This window comes from Polypterus senegalus, chromosome 11 (assembly GCF_016835505.1).
Source record: "Polypterus senegalus isolate Bchr_013 chromosome 11, ASM1683550v1, whole genome shotgun sequence".
NCBI lineage: Eukaryota > Metazoa > Chordata > Cladistia > Polypteriformes > Polypteridae > Polypterus > Polypterus senegalus.
In genome coordinates, this window is record NC_053164.1 from 116,056,431 (window position 1) to 116,083,452 (window position 27,022).

Here is a 27,022-nt window from a genome sequence, read left to right on the forward strand (position 1 = left end):
AAGGCGTCATGCCAATCTTCCCATCTCCGACTCCTGCTGCCTGTCCTTGGACTTATGCAGACAGTTTCTTGACCAGCCTGCCATTCCGCACTTCCCCAAGATACGTTTAGCAGCAGTGACCCTCTTCATCCCCCGAGCATCAACTTCATACTCCTCCTAGGTTGTTGTGCTGGCTGCTTGCCTCTCATACACCATCTCTCTCCTGTTCCTGCCATTCCCTCCATCCTTTAATTTCCACACTGTCTTTTTCTTCTCTGTCTGTCTCCTTCTCAATTGTTATCAAAGTAAAGTGTAGGCATTCAAAACAGATAACCATTGTTGATAGTTTTATGAATTCAAGAACTAAAAAGCTCTAGATTGTTAATAGCAAAGGGAAATAAAGTAATATTTCAATTTACTAGCAATATGCACAAAAAAATCTACAGTACTAGACTTTTGTAACAGAATTTGATGAGGTGTCATCCTTGCCAGACCTGACAGTAAGGTAGCAGTGCATTACTGCTTTTTTCAGGAGTTTAGTAGATTTCTATTATTAATTTCATCTATGACACACTAATTATGGCATTATACTACAGTTGAAAAGCATAGAAGGAATTGGATATATGTAGCTGAACCCCCAATCCAAAAACTACTTTATGTGAGTCATCAGCAGCAGCTGGGCAATTTAAAACATGTTAAAGTGGTTATAAAGTAGTTTGGGGATTAACAAACTGTATTTAAAAAAATTAGTTAATTGGCATAACATAATTTATGTAATGTTTCACAAAGCACCTTGCAGTACATAGTGCAACTATTTGTTAGTTCTACTATTATAAAAATGGCAGGTTTAAAGATTTGATCACTTAGTGATTCAGTGGTTAGAATTTAGTACTTACTGTATTTTAGTTTACTGTAGCTGAATTTCATTCTTGTTTATTAAAATTTTAAACAAAATATTATTTGTTATTGTATTGTGCAGACTGTCTAAAATGTTGTAAAGGTTTATAGATATAACCACCTGCAAATGTAAATCATTTTACAGTACCATTCACATGTTAAAACATATATGTGACACAGGGCTATAAAATTGTCATTTTTATCTAATGACATAAAGCCTTAAATATACTTTTTGCAACAGTAACAATTACATTTCTCAGTAGATGTTTTTTTTATCAGTTTCTATAACATTTTAGTGTTATCATACATTAATGAAAAAGATATATGGTGCCCTCCATAATATTTAGTACAAAGACACATTTTTCCTAGATTTACTCCCTCTGCACCACAGTTTAAAATTATAAATCAAGCAATTCACATACAGTGGTGCTTGAAAGTTTGTGAACCCTTTAGAAATTTCTATATTTCTGCATAAATATGACGTAAAACATCATCATATTTTCACTCAAGTCCTAAAAGTAGATAAAGAGAAACCAGTTAAACAAATGAGACAAAAATATTATACTTCATCGTTTATTTATTAATGAAAATGATCGAATATTACATATTTGTGAGTGGCAAAAGTATGTGAACTTTTGCTTTCAGTATCTGGTGTGACACCCCCCTTTACAGCAGTAACTGCAACTAAACTTTTGCGGTAACTTTTGATCATTCCTGCACACTGGCTCATTCCTCCGTACAGAACAGCTTCAATTCTGGGATGTTGGCAGGTTTCCTCACATTAACTGCTCGCTTTAGGTCCTTCCATAACATTTCGATTGGATTAAGGTCAGGACTTTGACTTGGCCATTCCAAAACATTAACTTTATTCTTCTTTAACCATTCTTTGGCAGAGCGACTTGTGTGCTTAGGGTTGTTGTCTTGCTGCATGACCCACCTTCTCTTGAGATTCAATTCATGGACAGATGTCCTGACATTTTCCTTTAGAATTCTGTGATATAATTCAGAATTTATTGTTCCATCAATGAAGGCAAGCCGTCCTGGCCCAGACGCAGCAAAACAGGCCCAAACCATGATACTACCACCACCATGTTTCACAGATGGGATAAGGTTCTTATGTTGGAATGCAGTTTTTTCCTTTCTCCAAACATAATGCTTTTCATCTGAACCAAAAAGTTCTATTTTGGTCTCATCCGTCCACAAAACATTTTTCCAATAGCCTTCTGGTTTGTCCACGTGATCTTTAGCAAACTGTAGACGAGAAGCAATGTTTTTTTTGGAGAGCAGTGGCTTTCTTCTTGCAACCCTGCCATGCACACCATTGTTGTTCAGTGTTCTCCTGATGGTGGACTCATGAACATGAACATTAGCCAGTGTGAGATAGTCCATCAGTTGCTTAAAAATTACCCTGGGGTCCTTTGTGACCTCGTTGACTATTACACGCCTTGCTCTTGGAGTGATCTTTGTTGGTCGACCACTCCTAGGGAGTGTAACAATGGTCTTGAATTTCCTCCATTTGTACACAATCTGTCTGACTGTGGATTGGTGGAGTTCAAACTCTTTAGAGATGGTTTTGTAACCTTTTCCAGCCTGATGAGCATCAACAACTCTTTTTCTGAGGTCCTCGGAAACCTCCTTTGTTCGTGCCATCATACACTTCCACAAACGTGTGTTGTGAAGAGCAGACTTTGATAGATCCCTGTTCTTTAAATAACACAGGGTGCCCACTCACACCTGATTGTGATCCCATTGATTGAAAATACCAGACTCTAATTTATTTCACCTTCAAACTAACTGCTAATCCTAGAGGTTCACATAATTTTGCCAATCACAAATATGTAATATTTGATCATTTTCCTTAATAATAAATGACCAAGTATAATATTTTTGTCTCATTTGTTTAACTGGTTTCTCTTTATCTACTTTTAGGGCTTGAGTGAAAATCTGATGATGGCTTAGGCCATATTTATGCAGAAATATAGAAAATTCTAAAGGGTTCACAAACTTTCAAGCACAACTGTATGATCTAAGTACACATTGCAGACTTTAATTTAGGGGTGTTTGCATTCATTTCAGTCCCACCATGTATAACTTACATTTTTTATACATGGCCCCCCCATTTCAGAGTACCATAATGTTTGGGACATTAAAATGGTAGGTATATTAAAGCAGTCACATTTAGTACTTTGTTGCATGTCTTTTGTGTCTTTGTCCCAAACATTATTGAGGGCACTGTAGTTGTTAGGAATTACACCTTATATTTCTTTCTTTCTTTCTTTAAAGCAACAAGCCCAACCCAAACCAGATCAACATGAACAACAGCAAGACAAATTTAATGAATGGGTCTGGACAGCCTGGTCAGAGCAATAGTGCAGGTCGTGCCTGTGAGAGCTGTTACTGTGAGTACTAAAGAATAAAGCTGGTTAAAATGATTTAAAAGCCAAAGTGCTGCAGGGAATCTGGGAACCTGACACCAGGACCTTGGTTTGCGAGTTATGTTAACCGATGTGTACCTGGTAAATTAGCTAGACACATTAGCTAATTATTGAAGATCTCACTCTCCCTCATTGATTGGTCCAAAAATCCTGTCTTCAATTTAAATGCACAGTATTGTGGGAATTACATCTTTCAGGAAGTAACTGTTATAATAATATCTAAGCAAAAAATGCAAACATTTTGTATATTGTCCATATGAATGGACAATAGACATGATTATGCAACACGAGTTACATGAGAATTTTATTTTTCTATGGACATTTTTCACATTGTTCGCCATTGTCCAGAACTTGTCTTGCAGGGTTCCTTTCAGTTTGAATCTTCAATATATAATTCATCCAGTAAAACATGAGATAAAACATTTTCTTGACCACTACTGCGAACTACATGAAGTAATTAACATATAAAATTATTATTTTTGGGTGGAGGGAAGATTACAATAGAGAGAAAAGAGTGAGAGTGTTGCCCTGACAGTGGAAAGATTATTTGACAGGCAATTCAATTATAATAGTCTCACTAAGTTATTGAAGTTATGCAGCACTTGGTTGATATTTACAGGCACATATTCTAGCAGGAATTGCATGGGGCCTGTCTCAACAATAGGATGTAATTTTAATTATGTGGATGAGACAGATATTGATTGAGGAACTAGTAAGAAAACTTTCAAAAACTGGTAGGAGCAGAATTTATAAAAAACAGTCCTCTGCTTTGTTGGTTTCCTGTTTTTTTTTTTAATAGGGTGACTAATTCTTCCTAGTACTGTATCTAATTTTGTCATAGATCTGACATAATGGGAGTGGGGGTTGATTTGTTGTAGGGACTCTGTTGATAGCTGCTGTTGAACATAATGTGATATACAGTGTTCTTTCTCAGTATAAATGAATAATATAACTGAATAATCCCTGAGACAGCATAGGTAAGACAGAAACTCAGATCACTGGAATCAGACCTGCCAATTATATCCCTTATCTTAGCAAGCAGATTTGGTCGCATACCTTGTGACATGGCTTTCATTCTTGGTGGCTTTCTTCCTCAGACTGGCTGCATGCACTGCCACTGGAAATGTTTACTTTTTTATTTAATTTATGCAATTGCTGAAAAAAGAGTTATTAAATACGTATTTTAGTTTGATATATTAGTCCTCAAGTGCAAGCTCCCACCTAGACCATTAAAACAATAATCTGTGTAAACACATTTTTAAAACAGAAACGTTTTTCATATTTTAGTAGTAAATGACAAAACTATATAATGTATGAAGCCTGAAGTCCAAACATCAAATAAACATTTTCACAAAAGGTTCTAAGATAAAACAACAGCTTCTGTGGAATAACGGTAAGATTTGCTGACTTGTAATCAAGAGTCCCCGGTTCGATCCTCACTCTCTCCTGTATTTGCCATTTTCAGTATTGAGCTGATCTTATCTATACTAATAAAAGGCAAAGCCCTCACTGACTCATCACTAATTCTCCCAACTTCCCGTGTAGGTAGAAGGCTGAAATTTGGCAGGCTCATTCCTTTCAGCTTACTTACAAAAGTTGGGCAGGTTTCATTTCGAAATTCTACGCGTAATGGTCACAACTGGAACCTATTTTTTCATCCATATACTATAACTAGCAAAATACCCGCGCTTCGCAGCAGAGAAGTAGTGTGTTAAAGAAGTAATGAAAAAGAAAAGTAAACATTTTAATAATAACGTAACAGGATTGACAATGTAATTGTTTTGTCATTGTCATGAGTGTTGCTGGCATATATATATATATATATATATATACAGTGGAACCTCGGTTCACGACCATAATTCGTTCCAGAACTTTGGTCGTAAACCGAGTTGGTCGTGAACCGAAGCAGTTTCCCCCATAGGTTTGTATGTAAATATAATTAGTCCGTTCCAGACCGTACAAACTGTATGTAAATATGTAAAAATATGTAAAGATTAAGCACAAATATAGTTAATTACACCATAGAATGCACAGTGTAATAGTAAACTAATGTAAAAACATTGAATAACACTGACACAAAACACCCAGGCTCCCTGCTCAGCTACACGAGCTGGCTCGCTCGCGCTCTCTTTGTAGCACACACACCAACAAAGCCCCTCCCTCCCTTCCACAGCTACAGGAGCAGCCTGGCTCACGCGCTCTCTCTCTCTCTGTAGCACGAGCGCGCACACATACACACACACACACACACACACACCCCTACCCCCATCTCTTCCCTGTCAGCTGCGCGCTCTCTCTCTGCGCTTGCTCGCTCGTGCTCTCTAATCTCTCTGTAGCAGGTGCTCGCGCAGCATTTTTTTTTTAAAATGAGTTTTAACCACAGCAGAAAAAAAAGGAACATCGACCAAATCCGAAGTGCATTTAAAAACCAACTCACAAGCAACCAAAAAAGTAAGATTGCAGGAGATCACGCTATTAAACTTAAAGCCTGATCGCTGTAAACATTTTTTATAAAATGAGTTTTAAGCACAGCGGAAAAAAAGGAACATTTGAAAAAAGAGAAAGGTAACATTGCACCTAATCGCGCTATGAAAAACTACATCTGCAAACACTTTCATGAGTTTTAAGCACAAGGAAAAAAGTGAACATTTGAAAAAAGAGAAAGGTAACATTGCACCTAATCGCGCTATGAAAAACTCCATCTGCAAACACTTTCGTGAGTTTTAAGCACAAGGAAAAAAGCGAACATTTGCAACAAATCGCGTTATGAACTGAAAAATTAACTTTTGAAAAATCCGTAATACAAAAACCACCAAGAAAACTAACCTTGCATGAGTCGAGTTCTGGCATGAAGTGTTTTCCTTCAGGTGTTTTCTCTCTTGTGATTTCTTGGGTTTCTGGTGCTTTTAGCTGTTTAGCTGGTGGGAGTGAAAGCCTCATGCAGCCATTCCAAAAACAAAGTTCTTGTGACCCAACCCTTCATGTTTGCTGGCAGTCTGGCTTTGTTTGCATTATGCTGCTTGAAAGCACAAGGGTTCTCAAATTGGTAAATGAGTAAACTGGTAAACAGTTTTTCCACCTCTTGTAATTTCTTTCTTTACTTCGATTTCAATTTTCTTCAAAATTTTCTTTTCACCACTCTTCACTTGCTTAGAAGCCAATGGAAGGAGAACAATGAACAGAGCTCTTGCAGCAGCTCGCTCGCTTTCTCTCTCTCTTTCTTTCTCTCTCAGGCTGCCTGTGGTGGGGGGATGGTGTGCTAGCAGATACAGCCTGCAGACAGGCAGGCAAACACGTGCAGCAATCTCCTCCTCCCCTCCCCAGCAGGCACGTGCTCTCTCTCTCTCTCTCTCAGCTCAGCTCAGGCAGGCAAGGGAAACTGGCTTGTTTGTATACCGAGTGTGTGGTTGTGAACCGAGGCAAAAGTTTGGCGAGCTTTTTGGTCGTGAACCGAGTTGTACATGAACCGGGACGTTCGTGAACCGAGGCTCCACTGTATATATATACACATACATGTCTACATATTGTCGCAGTAGGGGGCAGTAGTGCTCCCTTGAACCCTCAGGTACCACGCCAAACACCTGGTAAAATTGCCACAATAATTATATTTATTATAATAATGTGCACCAAGCACCCTCCACTCCACTATATTCATCAATAAATCAGTAATAATCACAATCCTCCACTCCCAGACGCGTTGCCCTCCTACCACCCAGCTCAGCTCGTTGTCTGGGAGTTCCCAGAGTCCTTTATTCCCCCTGACCCGGAAGTCTTTCTGCCCAACAGTTCCACAAGTCCTTATTCCTTCCGGGTCAGGGTAAACAGTACTTTTCTTCACCCCGGAAGCCCGTCGCTCTTCCTGTGACGAACTTCCGGGTCATGGTGCCCAAATGAGTCCATTGGCCTCCCGACAGCGACTCCCAGTGGCCCCCAAGGTATCCAGCAGGGCTGTGTATATAAACTACATAGTCCATGAGGCCCTGCTGGAATTCGGGGCCCGTATATGCTCTCGGGAGAGCTCCTCCTAGCGGCCAGGGGGTGAGGGCCGGAGTAAAATGCCGGCAATCCACCACAATATATAGACACACACATATACATACATATATATATCTATATATCTATATCTATCTATCTATATATATATATATCTATATTTATTTATATATATATATATATATATATATCTACTTTGGGGTGCGATCAGCTGTTTCTGGGGGTGCCAAAATCCATCGAGGAAGAAAAATTAAAACATTATTTGTACAAAATATTAATTTATCTATCCATTCCTAAATAATTAAATGGGCAGGCTATTTCGTGTTTGTGCAATACGCTGCTTGTTGATGACTCCTGCTCTTACGTGCACTTAGTGCTGCGTGGGTATTATGAACTATCGTATCTGTTCAAGTTCTATTTGAATTTTCAATATAAGTAATTTTTATTTAGTCGACAGAAATTTGTTTAGTAGGAATGTAAGTTAAATTTAGTCATCATTGCATAAATTTTTCTTCACCATAGAAATTTAAAGACTAAATTCAACTTCCATTCCTACCAAAGATATTTCTGGCGACTAAATAGAACCTACTTATATCCAAATTCGAGCTATTGAGCTGTCGCCTGCCTGCCTGAATAAGTCACCCTCGCTTCGCTCTTACTTTTTACCGTTCATTTAATCATGGCTAGTCGCGGAAAAATTATAAAATGGAAAGGGGATTACACTGAGTATGGCTTTACCAAAACAATTATTGATGGCGAATAAAGTATCCATTATTCATAAAGCTTCAATTGGTGATCTGCTTTCCTGCGTTAACCTCATATTTTTTCATACTTCTTCTCAAACCAAGGGGGTGGGAGGGTAAAGTGAATCGGGAAGCGCTGATCAATGTAACCGGTGTATCAGGAAATCATGCATTGAGAGAAGTTCCCCTTTGCTTGGAATGCAAAGTGTGATTAAATACATTATTTTTTAACGCGTTATGGAGCACATGCATCGAAGCTTCTCAGCTGTGCTTGTGCTAAGAAAAGGAAACATTTTAAAAAATAACGTAACATGATTGTCAATATAACCCTTTGTAAGTAGTGCCTGGAGGATTCAGAGTGTGGAGAAACTGTAGAGGGTAAAATGAATCGGGAAGCGCTGATCAATGTAATCGGTGTACCAGGAAATCATGCATTGAGAGAAGTTCCCCTTTGCTTGGAATGCAAAGTGTGATTAAATGCATTATTTTTTAACGCGTTATGGAGCACATGCATCGAAGCTTCTCAGCTGTGCTTGTGCTAAGAAAAGAAAACATTTTAAAAATAACGTAACATGATTGTCAATGTAACCTTTTGTAAGTAGTGCTTGGAGGATTCAGAGTGTGGAGAAACTGTAGAGGGTAAAATGAATCGGGAAGCGCTGATCAATGTAATCGGTGTACCAGGAAATCAAGCATTGAGAGAAGTTGCCCTTTGCGTGGAATGCAAAGTGTGATTAAATGCGTTATTTTTTAACGCGTTATGGAGCACATGCATCGAAGCTTCTCAGCTGTGCTTGTGCTAAGAAAAGGAAACATTTTAAAAATAATGTAACACGATTGTCAGTGTAACCTTTTGTAAGTAGTGCCTGGAGGATTCAGAGTGTTGAGAAACTCTAGAGACAGCGTGTTGTGTATTTTTCTGTGAGTATTTGGTGGCAGCGTCACAGTTGGTTCCGCAAGACTGTGTTAGCTGCGGAGCTCAGCTCAGAGCGAAATGAGGTGAATGGGAGGGGAGATGATGATGTGACTCCCCTTCCCGCCTTAACTGTCAATCCCCCCACAAAGACAGTCTCTCGGAATTTGCATAAGCACAGCCCTTCAACAGCAATTTTAACTTAGTTACAAAGTGATCAAAACTCTCGTTTATATCCTGCGTCCTCTCATTAAACTTGTATCCCGCATTAGCCGTGGGCATGACAAACGCCAGCGGCAGCCTGTCTATGAACTTAATTTAATCTTTAGGTTTACACCGTGCTTTGTTTCCGAAGTAGCTGCACTCATGAATATGGTTGTATGTGTCAGTCGCTCGCTTTTTATTGTTTCACTGCCTTCTCAATTGTATAATGCATGTTTTCTTCAGCGTTTTTTGGAGCTCTTCCTTGTTTTCTACATACTTCGTTGACAGTTCACGTGATTACGTGGGAGGCGTGATGATGTCACACAAAAATCCGCCTCCCACGGCCATCGAGCTCAACTCCATTAAAGTATATGGAGAAAAATAGCTTCCAGTTATGACCATTATGCATAGAATTTCGAAATGAAACCTGCCCAACTTTTGTAAATAAGCTGTAAGGAATGAGCCTGCCAAATTTCAACCTTCTACCTACACGGGAAGTTGGAGAATTAGTGATGAGTCAGTGAGTGAGTGAGTCAGTGAGGGCTTTGCCTTTTATTAGTATAGATAGACTTCTGCTCGATGGCCGTGGGAGGTGGAGTTACGCCTCCCACGTAATTTAGTGCCTGCCTATATAAGGCCGTCCATCAGCAGCAATCCAATAGAAACACTGCCGCTAAATATTCACGGGTGAAGGACTGTGCTTATGCAGAGGAAGATGAGATGGTCAGGGTGGTGTTTGGCACAAACTCAGCGAAACTGCGAGAGAAACTTTTAAGTGTCGGGTCTTAGCTAACATTAAATACAGCCGTGGACATCACACAAGATGGCACCAGCACAGCTGTGAACCTAAGATGCATGTACACGAGCGGCTCACGTGAACTGACGCAGTGCACAGACAAAAAGCAACAGTTCCAAAGAGTGCTGAACAAAAACCGAATTACACAATTGAGAAGGCAGCAAAAAAATATGAAGCGTGTGATACATACAAGCATATTCATAAGTGCAGCTACTGCGGAAACAAAGCACACGGTGGAAAAAGTCAATGTCCCGCTAAAGGAAGACAGTGTAAAAAAAAACCCGTGCCTGCAGTGTGTCATGTCTCAGATAAAGAGGAAGATGAGCTGTTTATTGATGCAGTAAGAAACGAATCGATGAATGAAACCTGTTATCTTTATAACGATTGACAAACACGGAATGTAACTTGAACACAATACATCCTACAAATACGAACCTGATTGAAAGAAATAATGATAATCAAATTCTTGATGACAGCAACACTCATAACACTCACAAAACAATTACTGTATATTGAAAATCATGTTACGTAATTTTTAAAATGTTCCCTTTTCTTTTTCATAACTTCTTTAACACACTACTTCTCCACTGCGATCTACTGTACATACTGTCAAATAAACAAAACACACGCCGTGGCGCAACACGAGAGGCTTCGCCTCTAGCGCCGACGTCTGAGGTTTGATTCCCGAGAGGGGGTGCACTGAGTATGTACGCCAGATGACCCCAAAATTAGGGCGAAACACGTGTCGCGTACTCTTTGCATTATTTCACAGTAAAACTATTTCAATATATATATACATACATATATACCGTATACACACACATACATATATATCAGCGCTTCCTGATTCATTTTACCCTCGCATCCCCTTGGTTTGAGACGTATGAAAAAATATGCGGTTAACGCAGAAAGGCAGATCACCAATTAAAGCTTTATGAATAATGGATACTTTATTCGCCATCAATGATTGTTTTGGTAAAGCCATACTCAGTGTAATCATTAGATGAACGGTAAAAAAGTAAGAGCGAGGGGAGGGTGACTTATTGAGGCACACAGGCGAAACCACAATAGCACGTGGGCTCGATGTCAGCTCGATCTGAATTGCACGATCACATTCGAAAAAATATATCTTTTCAAGTTCTATTTAGTCGACAGAAATATCTTTGGTTGGAATGTAAGGCGAATTTACTCTTTACATTTGTATGGTGAAGAAAAATGTATGCAATGATGCCTACATTTAACTTACATTCCTACCAAAGATATTTCTGTCGACTAAATATAAATTCCTTCTATTTAAAATTTAAATAGAACTTGAACAGATACAATAGTTCATAATATCCACGCAGACTTGGACGTCAGAGCAGGAGTCATCCGTTTTAACAAGCAGCGTATTGCACTGATACGAAATAGCCTGCCCATTTAATTATTTAGGAATGGATAAATAAATTAAGATATTGTACAAATAATGTTTTTAATTTTTTTCCTTGTTGGATTCTGGCACACCCAGGAACATTATAACAATATAAATATATATATATAATGTGTGTGTGTATATGTATATATGTAGATAGATATGCATGTATATGTATATATATGTTTATATATGTGTGTGTATGTATATATATATATATATATATATATATATATATATATATGTATGTATGTATATATGTGTGTGTGTGTATATATATGTGTATATGTGTATATGTATATATGTATGGATATGTATATATATATATATGTTTATGTGTGTGTGTGTGTATATATGACAGCAACACTCATCACTCACAACAGTGACAAAACAATTACACTGACAATCATGTTATGTTATTTTCAAAATGATTCCTTTTCTTTTTCATTACTTCTTTAACACACTACTTCTCCCCTGCGAAGCGCGGGTATTTTGCTAGTTGTTAATATACGCTACACACATACACTTGGATTGCGTCTGTAACACATGGTGTACATTTATAGGACTTGTAAAAGTTACCTTGTTTTTTTCACTTTTATTCTCTCTAAATCACAATCACAATACATACTACCGCCCCCTCACCCAGGAATCTGACACTGTTTTTATTTGAAACTGGGAATAACTGGAGATGTGAGTGGTGTTTTGAGACAATGGAACTGGACATTCTCTCATCTGGAGGGATAAAAGCTGACACACAGACGCTGGCGAATCTGCCTTCTTCGTATCTCACCGTCACTTTATTTTTTTTTTTATTCAGTTTTATTGAGTGTTCCTGCTCACGCTGAATTAGTATGCACCTTATGGTCTATGATGTCAAAAAAAAAATAATAAACAGACACGTAGGTATATATGATATTTGGAATTATTCATTTTATGACCTGTATAGTACATTTCAGAAAACTTTGTGGCACGGATGCAACATTATTCATATTACCATTTTTGTACCACGTGCCCTCGTGTTGGATGCACACCCTAAATTTTTACACAGAAAATCGCGAAAATCATTTTGCCCCGTGTACAACACGCGTTGTGATTGTATAGGAAGCATTTAGAGAGAGAGAGCGCGAGCGAGAGAGCATGAGCAAGCGGCAGAGAGAGATAGAGAGCGCGAGCAAGACAGAGAGAGAGTGCGCAAAAGTGAGCAAGAGAGAGAGAGTGCGAGCAAGCGAGCGAAAGAGAGAGCGCGAGCGAGACAGAGTGTGAGCAAGCAAGCGAGACAGAGAGCACGAGTTAGCAAGACCAAGCAGAAGTAAACATTAAAGAATTACATTTCCTCGAGTCAATGACAAGCTTCTGTTCCAGACAGCTGCTTCCCCCAGGAAAGTAAACTGAGTCAGTGTCACCCCACCCCGCCCCTCCTGATCTGACATTAAGTAACAGCGCCAGCATAAATTCACACCTGATCTAACGCTGTTCGTTTTCAAATAATATTGCATTAGTGCGATGATGTTTTCACATATATTGTCTCTTTCTTTCAGGTGTGTAATAGAAACCACAGCATAGAGAGAAGTGTGTACATTGTAACAGGTACACATGTTGTAAATTTAGGAAGGACAATCCTCGTGTGTGTGTGAACTGTTAACATTTGAATCTGATGATTGCATATAGTGCTGAACTTACTTCTCTGTAATATTCTGTCCTCTTCATATCCTGGAGTAGAAAAGAAACAGTATACAGCAACATGTGGGGGCTGGCAAGATCAGGGGAAAAAAAACACGCAATCACTGATTACAAACCGCAAGATGTTATGTGAATGAATATGAATAATATGAATAATGTTGCATCCGTGCCACAGAGTTTTCCGAAATGTACTATACAGATCATAAAACAAATAATTCCAAATATCATATATACCTATGTCTCTGTTTTTTTGTTTTTTTTTAATATCACAGACCATAAGGTGCATACTAATTCAGTGTGAGCAGGAACACTCAATAAAACTGAATAAAAAAAAATCAAATGACAGTGAGATACAAAGAAGGCAGATTCACCAGTGTCTGTGTGTCAGCTTTTATCCCTCCTGATGAGAGAAGGTCCAGTTCCAATAAAAACTTAACAACGTCAGATCCCTGGGTCGGGAGGGCAGTAGTATGTATTGTGATCGTGATTTAGAGAGAATAAAAGTGAAAAAAACAAGGTAACTGTTACAAGTCCTTTAAATGTACACCATGTGTTACAGACGCAATCCAAGTGTATGTGTGTAGCGTATAATATTAACAACTAGCAAAATACCCACGCTTCGCAGCGGAGAAGTAGTGTGTTAAAGAAGTAATGAAAAAGAAAAGGAATCATTTTGAAAATAACGTAACATGATTGTCAGTGTAATTGTTTTGTCACTGTTGTGAGTGATTAGTGTTGCTATCATATATACACACATATAAACATATATATATATATACATATCCATACATATATACATATACACATATATATACACACACACATATATACATACATACATATATATATATATATATATATATATATGTGGCCCCGGCCGGGCTCCAGCCCAGGAGGACGTGAGGAGGGCTTGTGCCTCCTCCAGACCGCGAGGGGGCGTCCGTCCTGGTTCTATTGGGAGCTACGGGTCGAGGGCATGGAAGCCCTACCCTGTAGGGGCCCGTGGTTACCGCCAGGCGGCGCCCCGATGCCGGTTCATCCCGTGTGGCCCTCGGCCGGGATGGAGCCCGGCCGGACGCTTAGAGGACGGAGGAGGCGTGTGCCTCCTCCAGACCCAGTGGGGCGTCCGTCCTGGTTAGACAGGGGGCCTCGGGTACAGGGCTTGGAAGCCCAGCCCTGTAGGGACCCGTGGCCACCGCCAGGCGCGCCCAGTGCCTGTTTATTCGGGAGCCGCACTTCCGCCACACCAGGAAGTGCCGGGGAAGACGACCGGGGAGACACGGACGGCTTCCGGGTGCGGAGCCGGCACTTCCGCCACACAGGGTGTGGCCACCGTTAAGTGCCGGGAAGCAGCTGGAGCCCATCCGGCTCCCCATAAAAGGGGCCGCCTCCCTCCAGTCAGCGGTGGAAGTCGGGAGGAAGCAGACGGAGCTGGAGAGAGGACAGGAGGCGGCCAGAGGAAAGGCACAGTGACTGTGGGCCCTGGACTTTTGGGGAATTCGGTGCTGAAGGCACTGGGGTTGCGTGAGTGCATAACTTGTATATAGTGGATAATAAACAGTGTGTGGTGAAAAATATGTCGTTCGTCTGTCTGTGCTGGGGCCAGCGTTCACAATATATATATATATATATATACATATTTACACATACATCCACATATAGAAAGAAGGCAGATTCGCCAGCTTCTGTGTGTCAGCTTTTATCCCTCCAGATGAAAGAAGGTCCAGTTCCATTGTCTCAAAACACCACTCACATCTCCAGTTATTCCCAGTTTCAAATAAAAACTTAACAACTTTAGATCCCTGGGTTGGGAGGGCAGTAGTATGTATTGTGATCGTGATTTAGAGAGAATAAAAGTGAAAAAAAACAGTAACTTTTACAAGTCCTATAAATGTACACCATGTGTTATAGATGCAAACCAAGTGTATGTGTATACTGTATAATATTAACAATAAGAGCAGCTCACTACTGAAAACGGCAAATATAGGAGTGAGTTGGTATCGAAACGGGGACGCTTGATTACAAGACAGCAAATCTTACCACTACGCCAAAGAAGCTGTTGTTGGTCCTTTTGTGAAAGTGATTATTTGAAGTCTTTGGACTTCAGGCTTCATACATTATGCAGTTTATGCCTAAATTTTAACATTTACTACTAAGATATGAAAAATGTTTCTGTTTTAAAAATGTGTTTACACAGATTATTGTAGAAATGGAACACACACGAAATGCGTGTGTTCCAAATAACGATCTATTATTTCCACTCTAAAACTCCACTTCACTCCCAGATAATCAATCAATGCATGAGCTGGGAGAAGTTTGTGCACGTTCTAAGTCGGTGGAGGGTTGGAATAGCCGGCTGCTTGCTGCTTGTCTTTATCTGCAGATTTACAGGACAAAGGATGCTGGCAGAGAGTTGCAAACGGATTTAAGGTGGGCCGGATCTATGAGTTTTTTCGTAGGCTGTGGTAATTCTAGTGTTAAAAGTCATTTCAAGAACATAACACACTTTTCCAATTGTCCAGGATGAGTCCTCGTGGGATCTGTCCCACATGCTTTCTGGTGTGGGTAAATGTATTGGTTCATATCTGCAGTCACAACAAGATTGGAAAAATATATTGTGGGGATCAGGCAAGTGTGGGTTAACACTAGAATCCCTAAAGCCTACGAAAACACTTGTAATCCCGGGTCACCTTAAATTCAATTCGCACCTCTCCATTAGCATTTTTTGTTTTGTAAATGTGTCTATCCGCCCAAGCAGCAAGCAGCCTGTTAGTCCATCCTCCCCACCGCTACAGAAAGGGCAAAAAGTTCTCCCAGCTCTAGTCATGTTTATCTGGTTGTGAGGTGCCTGGAGTTGTATAGGGTTAATAATATATTATTTGGAACACATGCATTTCATGTGTGTTCCATGTCTACAATCTTCTTCTTCTTTCGGCTGCTCCCGTTTGGTGTTGCCACAGTGGATCATCTTCTTCCATATCTTTCTTTCCTCTGCATCTTGTTCTGTTACACCAGTCACCTGCATGTCTTCGCTCACCACATCCATAAACCTTCTCTTACGTCTTCCTGTTTTCCTCTTACCTGGCAGCTCTATCCTTAACATCCTTCTCCCAATATACTGAGCATCTCTCCTTTGCACATGTCCAAACGAACGCAATCTCGACTCTTTGACTTTGTCTCCCAACCATTCAACTCTAATGTACTCATTTCTAATCCTATCCATCTTCGTCACACCCAGTGCAAATCTTAGCATTTTTAACTCTTCTACCTCCAGCTCTGTCTCCTGCTTTCTGGTCATTGCCACTGTCTCCAACCCATATAGCATAGCTGGTCTCACTACCGTCCTGTAGACCTTCCCTTTCACTCTTACTGATACCTGTTTGTCACAAGTTACTCCTGACACTCTTCTTCAGCCATTCCACCCTTCCTGCACTCTCTTTTTCACCTCTCATCCACAGTCCCCATTACTCTGTACTGTTGATCTCAAGTACTTAAACTCATCCACCTTCGCCAACTCTATTCCCTGCATCCTCACCATTCCATTGACCTTCTCCTGATTCACACACATACTGTATATTCTGTCTTGTTCCTACTGACCTTCATTCCTCTCCTCTCCAGAGCATATCTCCAACTCTCCAGGGTCTCCTCAACCAGTACCTTACTATCGCTACAGATCACAATGTCATCAGCAAACATCATAGTCCATATCTAATCTCGTCTGTCAACCTGTCCATCACCATTGCAAATAAGGGCTCAGAGTCGATCCCTGATGCAGTCCCACCTCCACCTTGAATGCATCCGTCACTCCTACCGCAGACCTCACCACTCTTACATACTTCTCTGCCACTATAAATAAATAAATATATATACATAGATCTTTAAATTTACATATACTTTAAATCATGAGAATATAACATTTGTTATGTGTGTAGATTTTTGCATAAGATTTGATTTATCTAATTTTAGGACTTGGTGTGAACTAGATTATTGTTGGTTATGTTCCGATTTGTAACATATTTGAATAAGGGAGTACTTTCATTTTCACCTGCCTGAAAAAATGATAAGAATCTGATCAATATATAAAAACTCAGCCAAACATAATAATTCTAGTTGCCTGTTGAGGTCTAACAATTGTAGACGTTTGAATTACATGATCCTCACATTGCTTCTTTCAAGTACATATGAATATATAGTTGTTTGCTTGAGGAACAGCTTTATAAAATGTGTTCTTTACTAGCCTCTCTCTGTGCCCTTGCGTCCTCGTTAAAGAAATTATTTTTAAGTTAACAGCAACTTTACTTTCCTTAAAACAATAATAATATTTATACATTAGTTTCTAAAAATAATTTGTAGTGCACAGGCAACATCCAGGCACCTTCTCTATTATTAAGAGAATCAACCAGAATTTTTTTTCCCCAACTGCCTCTTCCTGTGTTCCGCTTAATTTTAGTTTTTCCCACTCTATATTTAGGTAAACCAAGTTAATTATGGTAAATTCCTTATCTTAACTCATTTATTTCTTGGTAATTTTTTGGCACTACTATCTTCAGGAAGAGGGGTACAGTATAACATTATCTAATGCCTTGCCTAAACTTTTGTTTCATTCTAAACATGTAGTCCATCACAAGACCCATTTCCCTCAACCTGTACTCAAAGCCAGTCCAATATGTTATCAGTGCAACAAATGTGTTTATACAGTAGTTTCAAAGAAAAATCTGAGTTGGTACATGGAGAAAACTTACATGGTCATATAGAAAATGAGAAGATTGTGCACAAATAGTGACAAGAGGTAAAAAATTAACTTAACTTGATACAGCTGAAAGGCAACACTAATAAGCCCAGTATCATAATGCATCCTACCAGTTAAATTCTTCTTTTTTTTAATAATTCTAAAGTTAAAGCAGTTTTTAGAACATTACTATTTATGTGCCTGCTTTTCCCTAATATTTTTTAGTGTTTTTATGTTTTTGCTGTACTAATTGTTGAGTATTTTTATTTTCTATTGCTGTTGTAATGAGCCTAAATTAATAAGTGACAGAATACTTAGCTTAGATAAGTAGATAAAAGGACTCAAATATGGTACAAGATCTCAGACCATGTAGGCAGGCTGTTACAAAAATGTGCAGTGTAATAGCACTAGCAGCAAATATACTTTTGTTAATTAATTCTTGGGTACTTAATTTATCATTTCATTGCTTTCTGTAGTTGTTTCATTAATATTCCTTGTTGAAATGCTCCTTTTCTACTGTTTATCAGTTCTTTTAAATCTCTGGTAATCCATGGTTTGTTGTTAGGATATATTGTGGTTGATTTAACAGGAATTATGTCATTGTCACAGAATTTTATATAACTTCTTACAGTCCGAACAGGATTCTTTAAATATAGTCCAGTCAGTGCATTCAGAACAGCCACATAGGATCTCAACATATTCATCACCACAAACTTTTATGTAATTAATTTTTAGCTTTTCTCTTTTTAAGACTGGTTTAAAAATAGGAATAACCCAGCAGAGGTTTTGGCTGTCAGTTCTTAAGCACCTTTAATCTTCCTCTAGCATCGATGAAGCACTCTGTTATGATGAGTTGGGCAAGCAACATATTGGCAAAAATTGCCCTATTTGTTTTGTTTTGTGAATGCTGTTTAAAATTACTCTATATAATATTTATAAAATATGGAGACAGAGATTCAAACCTCTCTATCATCCTGGAAGTGTTGTCCGCTGCTTTGCTTGATAATGCCCTCGGGTTAATATAGACAGTCATAATGAAAATTCATGAAAATTCACTAGGCAAGTAAACAGAGCATAGCAAGACAGATGAAAGATCCACATTCTTTGTGCACACTTTTGCTCTAACCATCATTGATTTGCACTATTGTTTATTTACATAAAGGCAGATGACACCACCATGTGCCTTACCAGTGACGATAGAGGGCCACATATAAATGTTGTGTATAGCCATTTCCATACTCACATCATGATTTATAAAAACTAAACTTGGTGTAAAGCCATTCACATTTTTATGGAAGCCTATGCCCTTGTGTACACACTGTTCTGCTCAGTTTTGCAAACTGGCAGCACCCTGTGTCAAGGCAGTGCTACTGTTTCTGTGTGGTCTCCCTTTTTTCAGATTCGCATCAGTGATGCGGGATTTACAAATACACTGAAATTAATTGCATATTGTTTACAAATTTAATTCACTTGATTGTAATTATTCTTAAGAATATAATGGTGCACGGAATGAACAAACTATTTCAAATACCATAGCTACTTTAGCGTTGTTGCAATCAGTGCACCAGTATTTTAACTTGAACCCATTGTATGTGCGTGTGGTATCATAGTTGCACAGCAACTGATAGGAAAGCTCTACAGCAAATTGAGGATTATTAGGATATAACTTCTAGCCCTGTAGGACATTTATAGCACATTCTGCCTAAGGAAAGCCACCTGTATCTGTAAGTATTCCAGTAAGCCACTCTGCAGTCTATTTGAACTTCTCCAATCCGGCAAACGCTTCAGAGCCTTTCCTGCATGGACATTGAGGCTCAGAAACAGTTTCATCTGAAAAGCCACAGACGCACTCAATCAGTTCATCAAGTGCTCCCGGTAGAACTGCTTGTACTTAGAATTACAATTACTTCACTCTAAACTTGTACTACAACTGTCATATTGCACAACCTGAGCCATTTGCACTATCTGCACTGTATGTCCATGTTTAATGCACTTTTGCTCTCATATTGTGTACTTTTCATTATTTTTTAATCAAATTATGATCCATCCATCCATTTTCCAACCCGCTGAATCCAAACACAGGGTCACGGGGGTCTGCTGGAGCCAATCCCAGCCAACACAGGGCACAAGGCAGGAACCAATCCTGGGCAGGGTGCCAACCCACCACAGGACACACAAAAACACACTAGGGCCAATTTAGAATCGCCAATCCACCTAACCTGCATGTCTTTGGACTGTGGGAGGAAACCAGAGCGCCCGGAGGAAACCCCGCAGAACAGAACATGCAAACTCCATGCAGGGAGGACCTGCGCCACCATTCTGAAGCAAACCCAGGTCTCCTAACTGCCGGCAGGCAGCAGCACTACCATTTAGAATCGCCACCATTCTGCCCTCAAATTCCAGCAGGGAGGAAACCCGGTCTCTAATTATTATTATTATTATTATTATTATTATTATAATATCATTTTTTAAGAAAATAAGTTTATGGATGATTGCATACTGAATCTCATTGTACCATACAATGACAATAAAGGAGTTCAGTTCAGTTTATTAGAAGAGAGCACGTATTTACAGATGATGATGACTAGCTTATAAATTGATTTAGATTTTAAACAGCTATCCTCTTGGAGCTGTGTGCTGTTAGAATATTAGGATGTATGCTTGATATTATTTTTATGATGAAATCCATTGAAGTATGCATATTACATTTTACAAATAAATCATTAACTTCATTTAAATGATGTATGCTGTTAGTAATTAAACATGAGTGGGCACGGTGGCACAGTGGTAATAATGAGCTGGCATCCCATCCCAGGATTGTTCCTGCCTCCCGTTTGTTGCTTGCTAGGACTGGTGTAACCCTGGATGGATGGAATAATTAAACATGTATAATAAATATCTTTCAATGTTCCATAAAAATTTTTAAGAATCGGCGTTCTAATCTGACAGCCGGTTTTACATTTATTACATAACTCATTGTGTGGTGATTGGTTACATGGAGAAAAAAAGACAGAAGGACAGCAATTGGGGGTTGCTATGTTTAATAGATACAGTACTGCTGGATTAGATTATTCCATTTAAGGTCATGAGTGTCCCAGCAAGCATCTTGTGGGAGGCAGGAACAATATCTGGACGGGGTGCCAGCTTATTGCTACCGCTGTGCCGCCGTGCGCTCACATGTTTAATACATGCTTTAATGCATTTCATCATGAAAATATCAAGTATAAATCTTACTATTCTAAAATGTTCAGAGAGCTGTAATATCATGAATGTAATTGCCTGTGTTCTCCTGTTTATAAAAGAGAAATTTTCACCTCAAATTTGACATCTGACCACTACTTTTTTAATTCGGGCAATGTGCATCTTTCTGGACTTGAACATTTGAGTGCCACTCCCTTTTTTTGCTCATACCACTGACTGAGCCACCAAAAAGTGTGTTTTTCCTTGCCTCCACTTTACTGAGTATGATCTCCACTTTGCACTCACTGAAGTTTTTTTTTCCATGCTTTTGCCATTGTCTTTTCATAAATCACTGAACCTAAGGAGCTATTTATATTGATTTGCATATTCAAAGAGGCATAATTCTGGAGGAGTCGGGTTGGGGTGGCAGGCGCATGCATATGCATTACACTTCGCACTGACCAGGATTTATGGAGCGGAAGTGCATCGAAGTTGGCTTATGCACAGTTATGTGCATCTTAATTTTTTTGTACATATGCACATTTCCACTTTTGTTTGTATGCCATGTTTTTCTGTGAATTCTATGTACAGCGTTATACATGAGGCCCAGAATCTCTGGTGAACTGGTGCACCAAATACATCGATCATCAAGTAGTCACCCAGATCATTTTCATTCAGCCAGGTTTCTGTAAATGGCATAGGAATTTTGTAATGGAACATAGAAATTTTTTAATTTCTTTCTTGCTATTTTACGATATCTTTAAATTTTTTGCTATTCAGCTGTCTGTTACTTATAATAAACACAACAACACATCTACTTTTATTTAGTCAATTTAAAGTTCATGTGCACAGTTATAAAGGCACTCCATGGTATTTACTTCACACTTTATTTCATCTAGTTTCTTTACTATTTGAAAAGGATGTGCTGACAGGGGTGCTGTGAGTCTAAGGATGCCATTTTAGAAACTTTTTATGCAACTACTGTTTTGCTCTATTTAAATATTATATGATACTTGCTTTTTGCTGTTTTGGTTCTTTCAAGTATCTCCACCCATTGGTATGCTCTGCCTGTAGAAACATACAGTATATTTAATCTTTTTAACACAGTGCATATAATAATATGTAGCACATAAAATGTAAAAAAAAGGATTTTTCAAAGTATTATTTACACATTGAAATTTTCAAACCATTTTCCTTTTAAGGCTCTGCAAAGAATTATTGCACATTTGTTTTAACCCTTTTGATTGTAGCTATCTTTTGTATATTTGTTCCTTTAGCAACACAATGCTTCCAGTGGTATTCTTGGGGTCCTCCCACCATGCAATGTCGATTGTGTGCAACATGCTGGAATTACTGGAAGAAATATGGTGGACTAAAGATGCCTACCAGACTTGAAGGAGAAAGACCAGGTCTTAACAGAAACAACATGGTCAGCGATAAGCTTTAAATTAATTTTTAAGTCAGAAAATAATGTTTTCTTCTCTAAAAAAGATATTTAAGCTTTGATGACATATCCTCATACTAAACAGAAACAGTTAATATACAGTACTTAATATCTATAAAAATGATTTTGTTGCAGATTATAGGATTGTACAGTTCAATAACATTAGCAATTTTCAAGCCAGTATACTAAATCAGTATGCATGACCATATCATTTTTATTGCTTTCTGCTGGGGCAGGCACCACTTGGTTACTGGATTAAGAACTCCAACCCTAAGTACACACTGAAGACCAAACAGGCCTTCTATCTTCATACCTCCAAACAGACCAAAATGGCACGGCAACTTTGTCAAGCTCTTCTACAGTCTCGAAGAGCTGCACGCAGACCTTTCATGCCAGTAAACAGTGCTGCCGTAAAAGCTGAGTGTAAGTAAGATGGTTAATAAAAGACAATGTACAATACAGCTTCAGATAATACTTTGGCTTTTTTAATTCACATTTTAGTCTGCACTATATTGATTAATTACTATCTTGCTATGCTTATATAGAATTCATAAATCTCACTCTGGTTCCAGTTGAATAGTTTGCTAAATTAAATTTAAATTCAAATGTATTGATGTTTATGTGAATGCATTAAGTAAAAACATGTACAGTATCATATTTTTCATGCACAGCACCAATCATTTTTTATTTGCAATCCATGTTGTGACAACATTACACTTTATATAACTCTGTGTAGCCATGACACTTACCAGGGAAAGTAGTTGAGAAGGCAAGATGAGATGAGATAAGCCTGTTCAACGGTAACAAAACCAGTTTCTTCCTTATAAAACTCACCCTACAGTTATTTTAGAAGCAAAAAAAGGAATAGTTGGTACAACACTTCAAAATATAAGATGATATTTTATAAGTAAGCTGTCAATTTAAATAATTTCATTATCACAAATTTGGAAGATTAATCTTTAAATATCCTGAAGAAGTTGCGTTAAGATTGTAGCTATATTTACCTTAAGAGTGGAGGTTTCTGTATTGTTTTTGGCTGTGTGAGAGGCACAAAAGAATAGAGTAGATTAACACTAGAATTACCAGAGCCTACGAAAAAACTCGTAGGTCCGTCCCACCTTAAATCGCTTCCTAAAACCGTTCTCACCTCTCCGCCAGTGTCTTTTGTTAATCTAAATGTGCTGATAAAAGAAAAGCTGCAAGTAGCCAGCTATTCCATCCCCCCACCAACTTAGAACGTGCACAAACTTCTCCCAGCTCATGCCTTGATTGATTATCTGGGAGTGAAGTGGAGTTTTAGAGTGGAAATAATAGATCATTATTTGGAATACACGCATTTCACGTGTGTTCCGTTTCTACAGTAATCCGTGTAAACACATTTTTAAAACAGAAACGTTTTTCATATTGTAGTAGTAAATGACAAAATGTAAGCATAAACTATATAATGTATGAAGCCTGATGTCCAAATATCAAACACTTTCACAAAAGGTACAAATATAACAGAACAAGCATGCTTTTATTCAAAAATATAACTGCAGAAAAAAGCCACCTTAGCATGCCACATTGACAGACACTTACTACAGCTGTCACAGTAGCGTAATGGTATCAGCTGCTGACTAGTATTCAAAAGGTCATGAGTTCGATCCCACACGATTCAGTTTTGAGAAGTAAACTGCTCTTATTCTTACTATTTTAGAATAAAAACATGCATTTGATTTCAGCGTGTAACAGCCAATGTAATTTATGATACTTGTAAAGGTTAGGTTTTTTTTTTTATTCACTTTTCATTCTCTCAGTCGTGTTCAGGATCCTTCCCTATCCAACCCCCATCTGAGAATGCTGTTTTCACATACTTGTGTACTTGTGACTGAATTCTCGTACCAATGCTTGCGAACTGAAGTGCCTGCGTGCACTTTTCGTGGCATTACACGTCTATTTTTTCGAGCATGCCCGTGTCGCTCAAACACAGGAACATATGTTGGTGTACAAGTTTAACAAAACAAATGCACTTTTATTCTAGACTATAAGTGAAGAAAAAATAAAGCAAGTTACAGTAGGCGGTTGATACGACAGCTTGTGTGGTGCAATGCTAAGAACTGCTGATTTCCGATCCGTGCTATATAAAATCATCACATTCAAATATTAACAATTCCCACACACCCTTCCTACATTCACAACATGTGTACTTGTTGCAGTGTACACATCTCTCTGTGCTATGGTTCCTATTACACTGAATGAGCACCTGACATTGTACTTTCTTCCCTATATAAATAACATTCGAGTATAGCGCGTCTCCAAATAAATCACATTCGAGCTATAGCGCGTCTCTAAATAAATCACATTTGAGTTATAGTGCGTCTTTATGTGAAAACAGCATTTTCAAAATGGGGGATCGTGAACGCAACTGAGAGAATGGAACTGAATTAAAAAAAAAAGCTAACCTTTACAATTATCATGCATTTACACTGGCTCTTACAGACTGACTGAAATCAAATGTATGTTTTTATTCTAATAATACATGCAATATTATTTGAAAACGAACAGCATCAGATCTGAGAATTCCCTGTAATTTGCAGCTCTATTCATTATCTCAAAACACCACGCACATTCACAGTAATTCCCAGTTATGTCCACCACTCACACCCACTCCCACAACCATACAGAACTGATCCCACATCAGAGAATTTCCAGTTCCTGCATAAATTCACACCCGATCTGACGCTGTTCGTTTTCAAATAATATTGCATTAGTGCGATGATGTTTTTACATATATTGTCTCTTTCTATCAGGTGTGTAATAGAAACCACAGCATAGAGAGAAGTGTGTACATTGCTTCTTACAGGAAAAGGCAATGGAAAAAGTGCACTTGAATAAAAGTGCACTTTAGTTATACTTTTACACCAACATATGTTCCTGTGTTTGAGCGACACGGGCAGATGGGGAGTGTCTGATGATTGCATATAGCGCCGAAGTTACTGCTCTTTACCATTCTCTCCTCTTCATGTCCTGGAGTACAAAATAAGCAGCGTACAGCAACATGAATAAAAAGAAAATCAAGTGACAGTGAGATAGTAAGAAGGCAGCTTCGCCAGCGTTTGTGTGTCAGAACCCTTTGGGGGTGGGGGGTGCGTTAGTATGCATAGTGGTACACTGCAGAGCTATAGCGCGTCTTTATGTGAAAAGAGCCGTGTCAGATGGGGTTGTATGGATTGATTCTGAACGCGACTGAGAGAATGAAAAGTGAATTAAAAAAAAAAAAACAAAGCTAACCTTTATAAGGATCATAAATTACACCGGCTGTTACAGACGCAAATCAAATGTATGTTTTTATTGTATAATATTAACAATAAGAGCAGCTCTCAACTCAAAACGGTAAACTTGAGAAGCTGTTGATTGGGAATATGCAGTTCTTAGCATTGCACAGCGCAAGCTGTTGTATCAACCACCTACCGTAACCTGCTTTCTTTTTTCTTCGTTTATATTCTTGAATAAAAGTACCTTTTGTGAAAGTGTTTATTTGATATTTGGACTTCAGGCTTCACACATTATACAGGCACGTCATGATTACAACTGCGTGAAGGTATGCAAATGAATATAATGTTGCATTAGTGCAACAAAGTTTTCCGAAATGTACAATACAGTTCATATAATGAATTATTCCAAATGTCATATATACCTAAGTCTCTCTTTTTTTGTCAGCGCTGCTTTGACATCATGGATCAGAAGGCGGATACTAATTCAGCGTGAGCAGGAACACTCAAGGATAAAACTGAATAAAAAAAATTCACATCCACAGTCATTCTCAGTCACGCACAACACTCACATCCATGTCCACAGTTTTCCCAGTCTCGTTCGCACACAAGATCTGACACGGTTTTCAAATAAAGAGGGGGTATAACAAAACAAGTTTGTACCACGTCTTTATTTGAAAACGGTGTCAGATCGGAAGGCGGGGTTTGTGTCCAGAAGATTGAACGTGAATCAGACAATAAAACTGGGGGGCTGCACTGAATAAGCTCCAGTTTTATTCTCTCAATCATGATCACGCTCTAACACTCCTCCCCGCCTCTGCTGATCTGACTCTAAGTAACAGCACCGCTCTTGACGCTGTTCGTTTTCAAATAATATTGCATTAGTGTGATGATGTTTTCTGATTAATTTTATACCCAATGTCCCATATATTTGTCTCTTTCTTTTTTTTCTCCGAGCTGCATCAACATCGTGTACAAGAAGGCGTGAGCTTATTCAGTACAGCAGGAACACTCAATAAAACTGAATACAAAAAAATAAAGTGACGGTGAGATACGAAGAAGGCAGATTCACCAGCATTTGTGTGTCAGTTTTTATCCCTCCAGATCAGAGAATGTCCAGTTGGATCTGGCTCTTACATACAAAGGACAGTGCATGTGACCAAAACATTAACATTTATATGTTACTTACATAAAAGCCAGATTGAATGTTATTTACCCATTTACCTTTATTTATTTACTTACTTCCTACAGTCACAAGTAGAGTGCAGAGCTTTCCATGTACATATACAAAGTACAGCGATGGCAAAAGTGCATTTTTGATTTGATGTAGAACAGTCGTCATGATTTGAGTTTACCTCTGTTATAGT

At 38.6% G+C, this 27,022-nt stretch overlaps 1 protein-coding gene across 2 annotated transcripts in view; it reads left to right on the forward strand.

Moving 5' to 3' along the window:
* Positions 1-27,022, forward strand: part of LOC120539470 (metastasis-associated protein MTA1-like) — a 335,861-nt gene that overhangs the window by 272,710 nt on the left and 36,129 nt on the right. For both annotated transcript variants that reach the window (XM_039769548.1, XM_039769549.1), the window contains exons 12-14: positions 3,160-3,275; positions 22,238-22,389; positions 22,641-22,827. In XM_039769548.1, the coding sequence (XP_039625482.1) occupies positions 3,160-3,275; positions 22,238-22,389; positions 22,641-22,827 (455 nt within the window). The remainder of the gene's footprint in view (positions 1-3,159; positions 3,276-22,237; positions 22,390-22,640; positions 22,828-27,022) is intronic.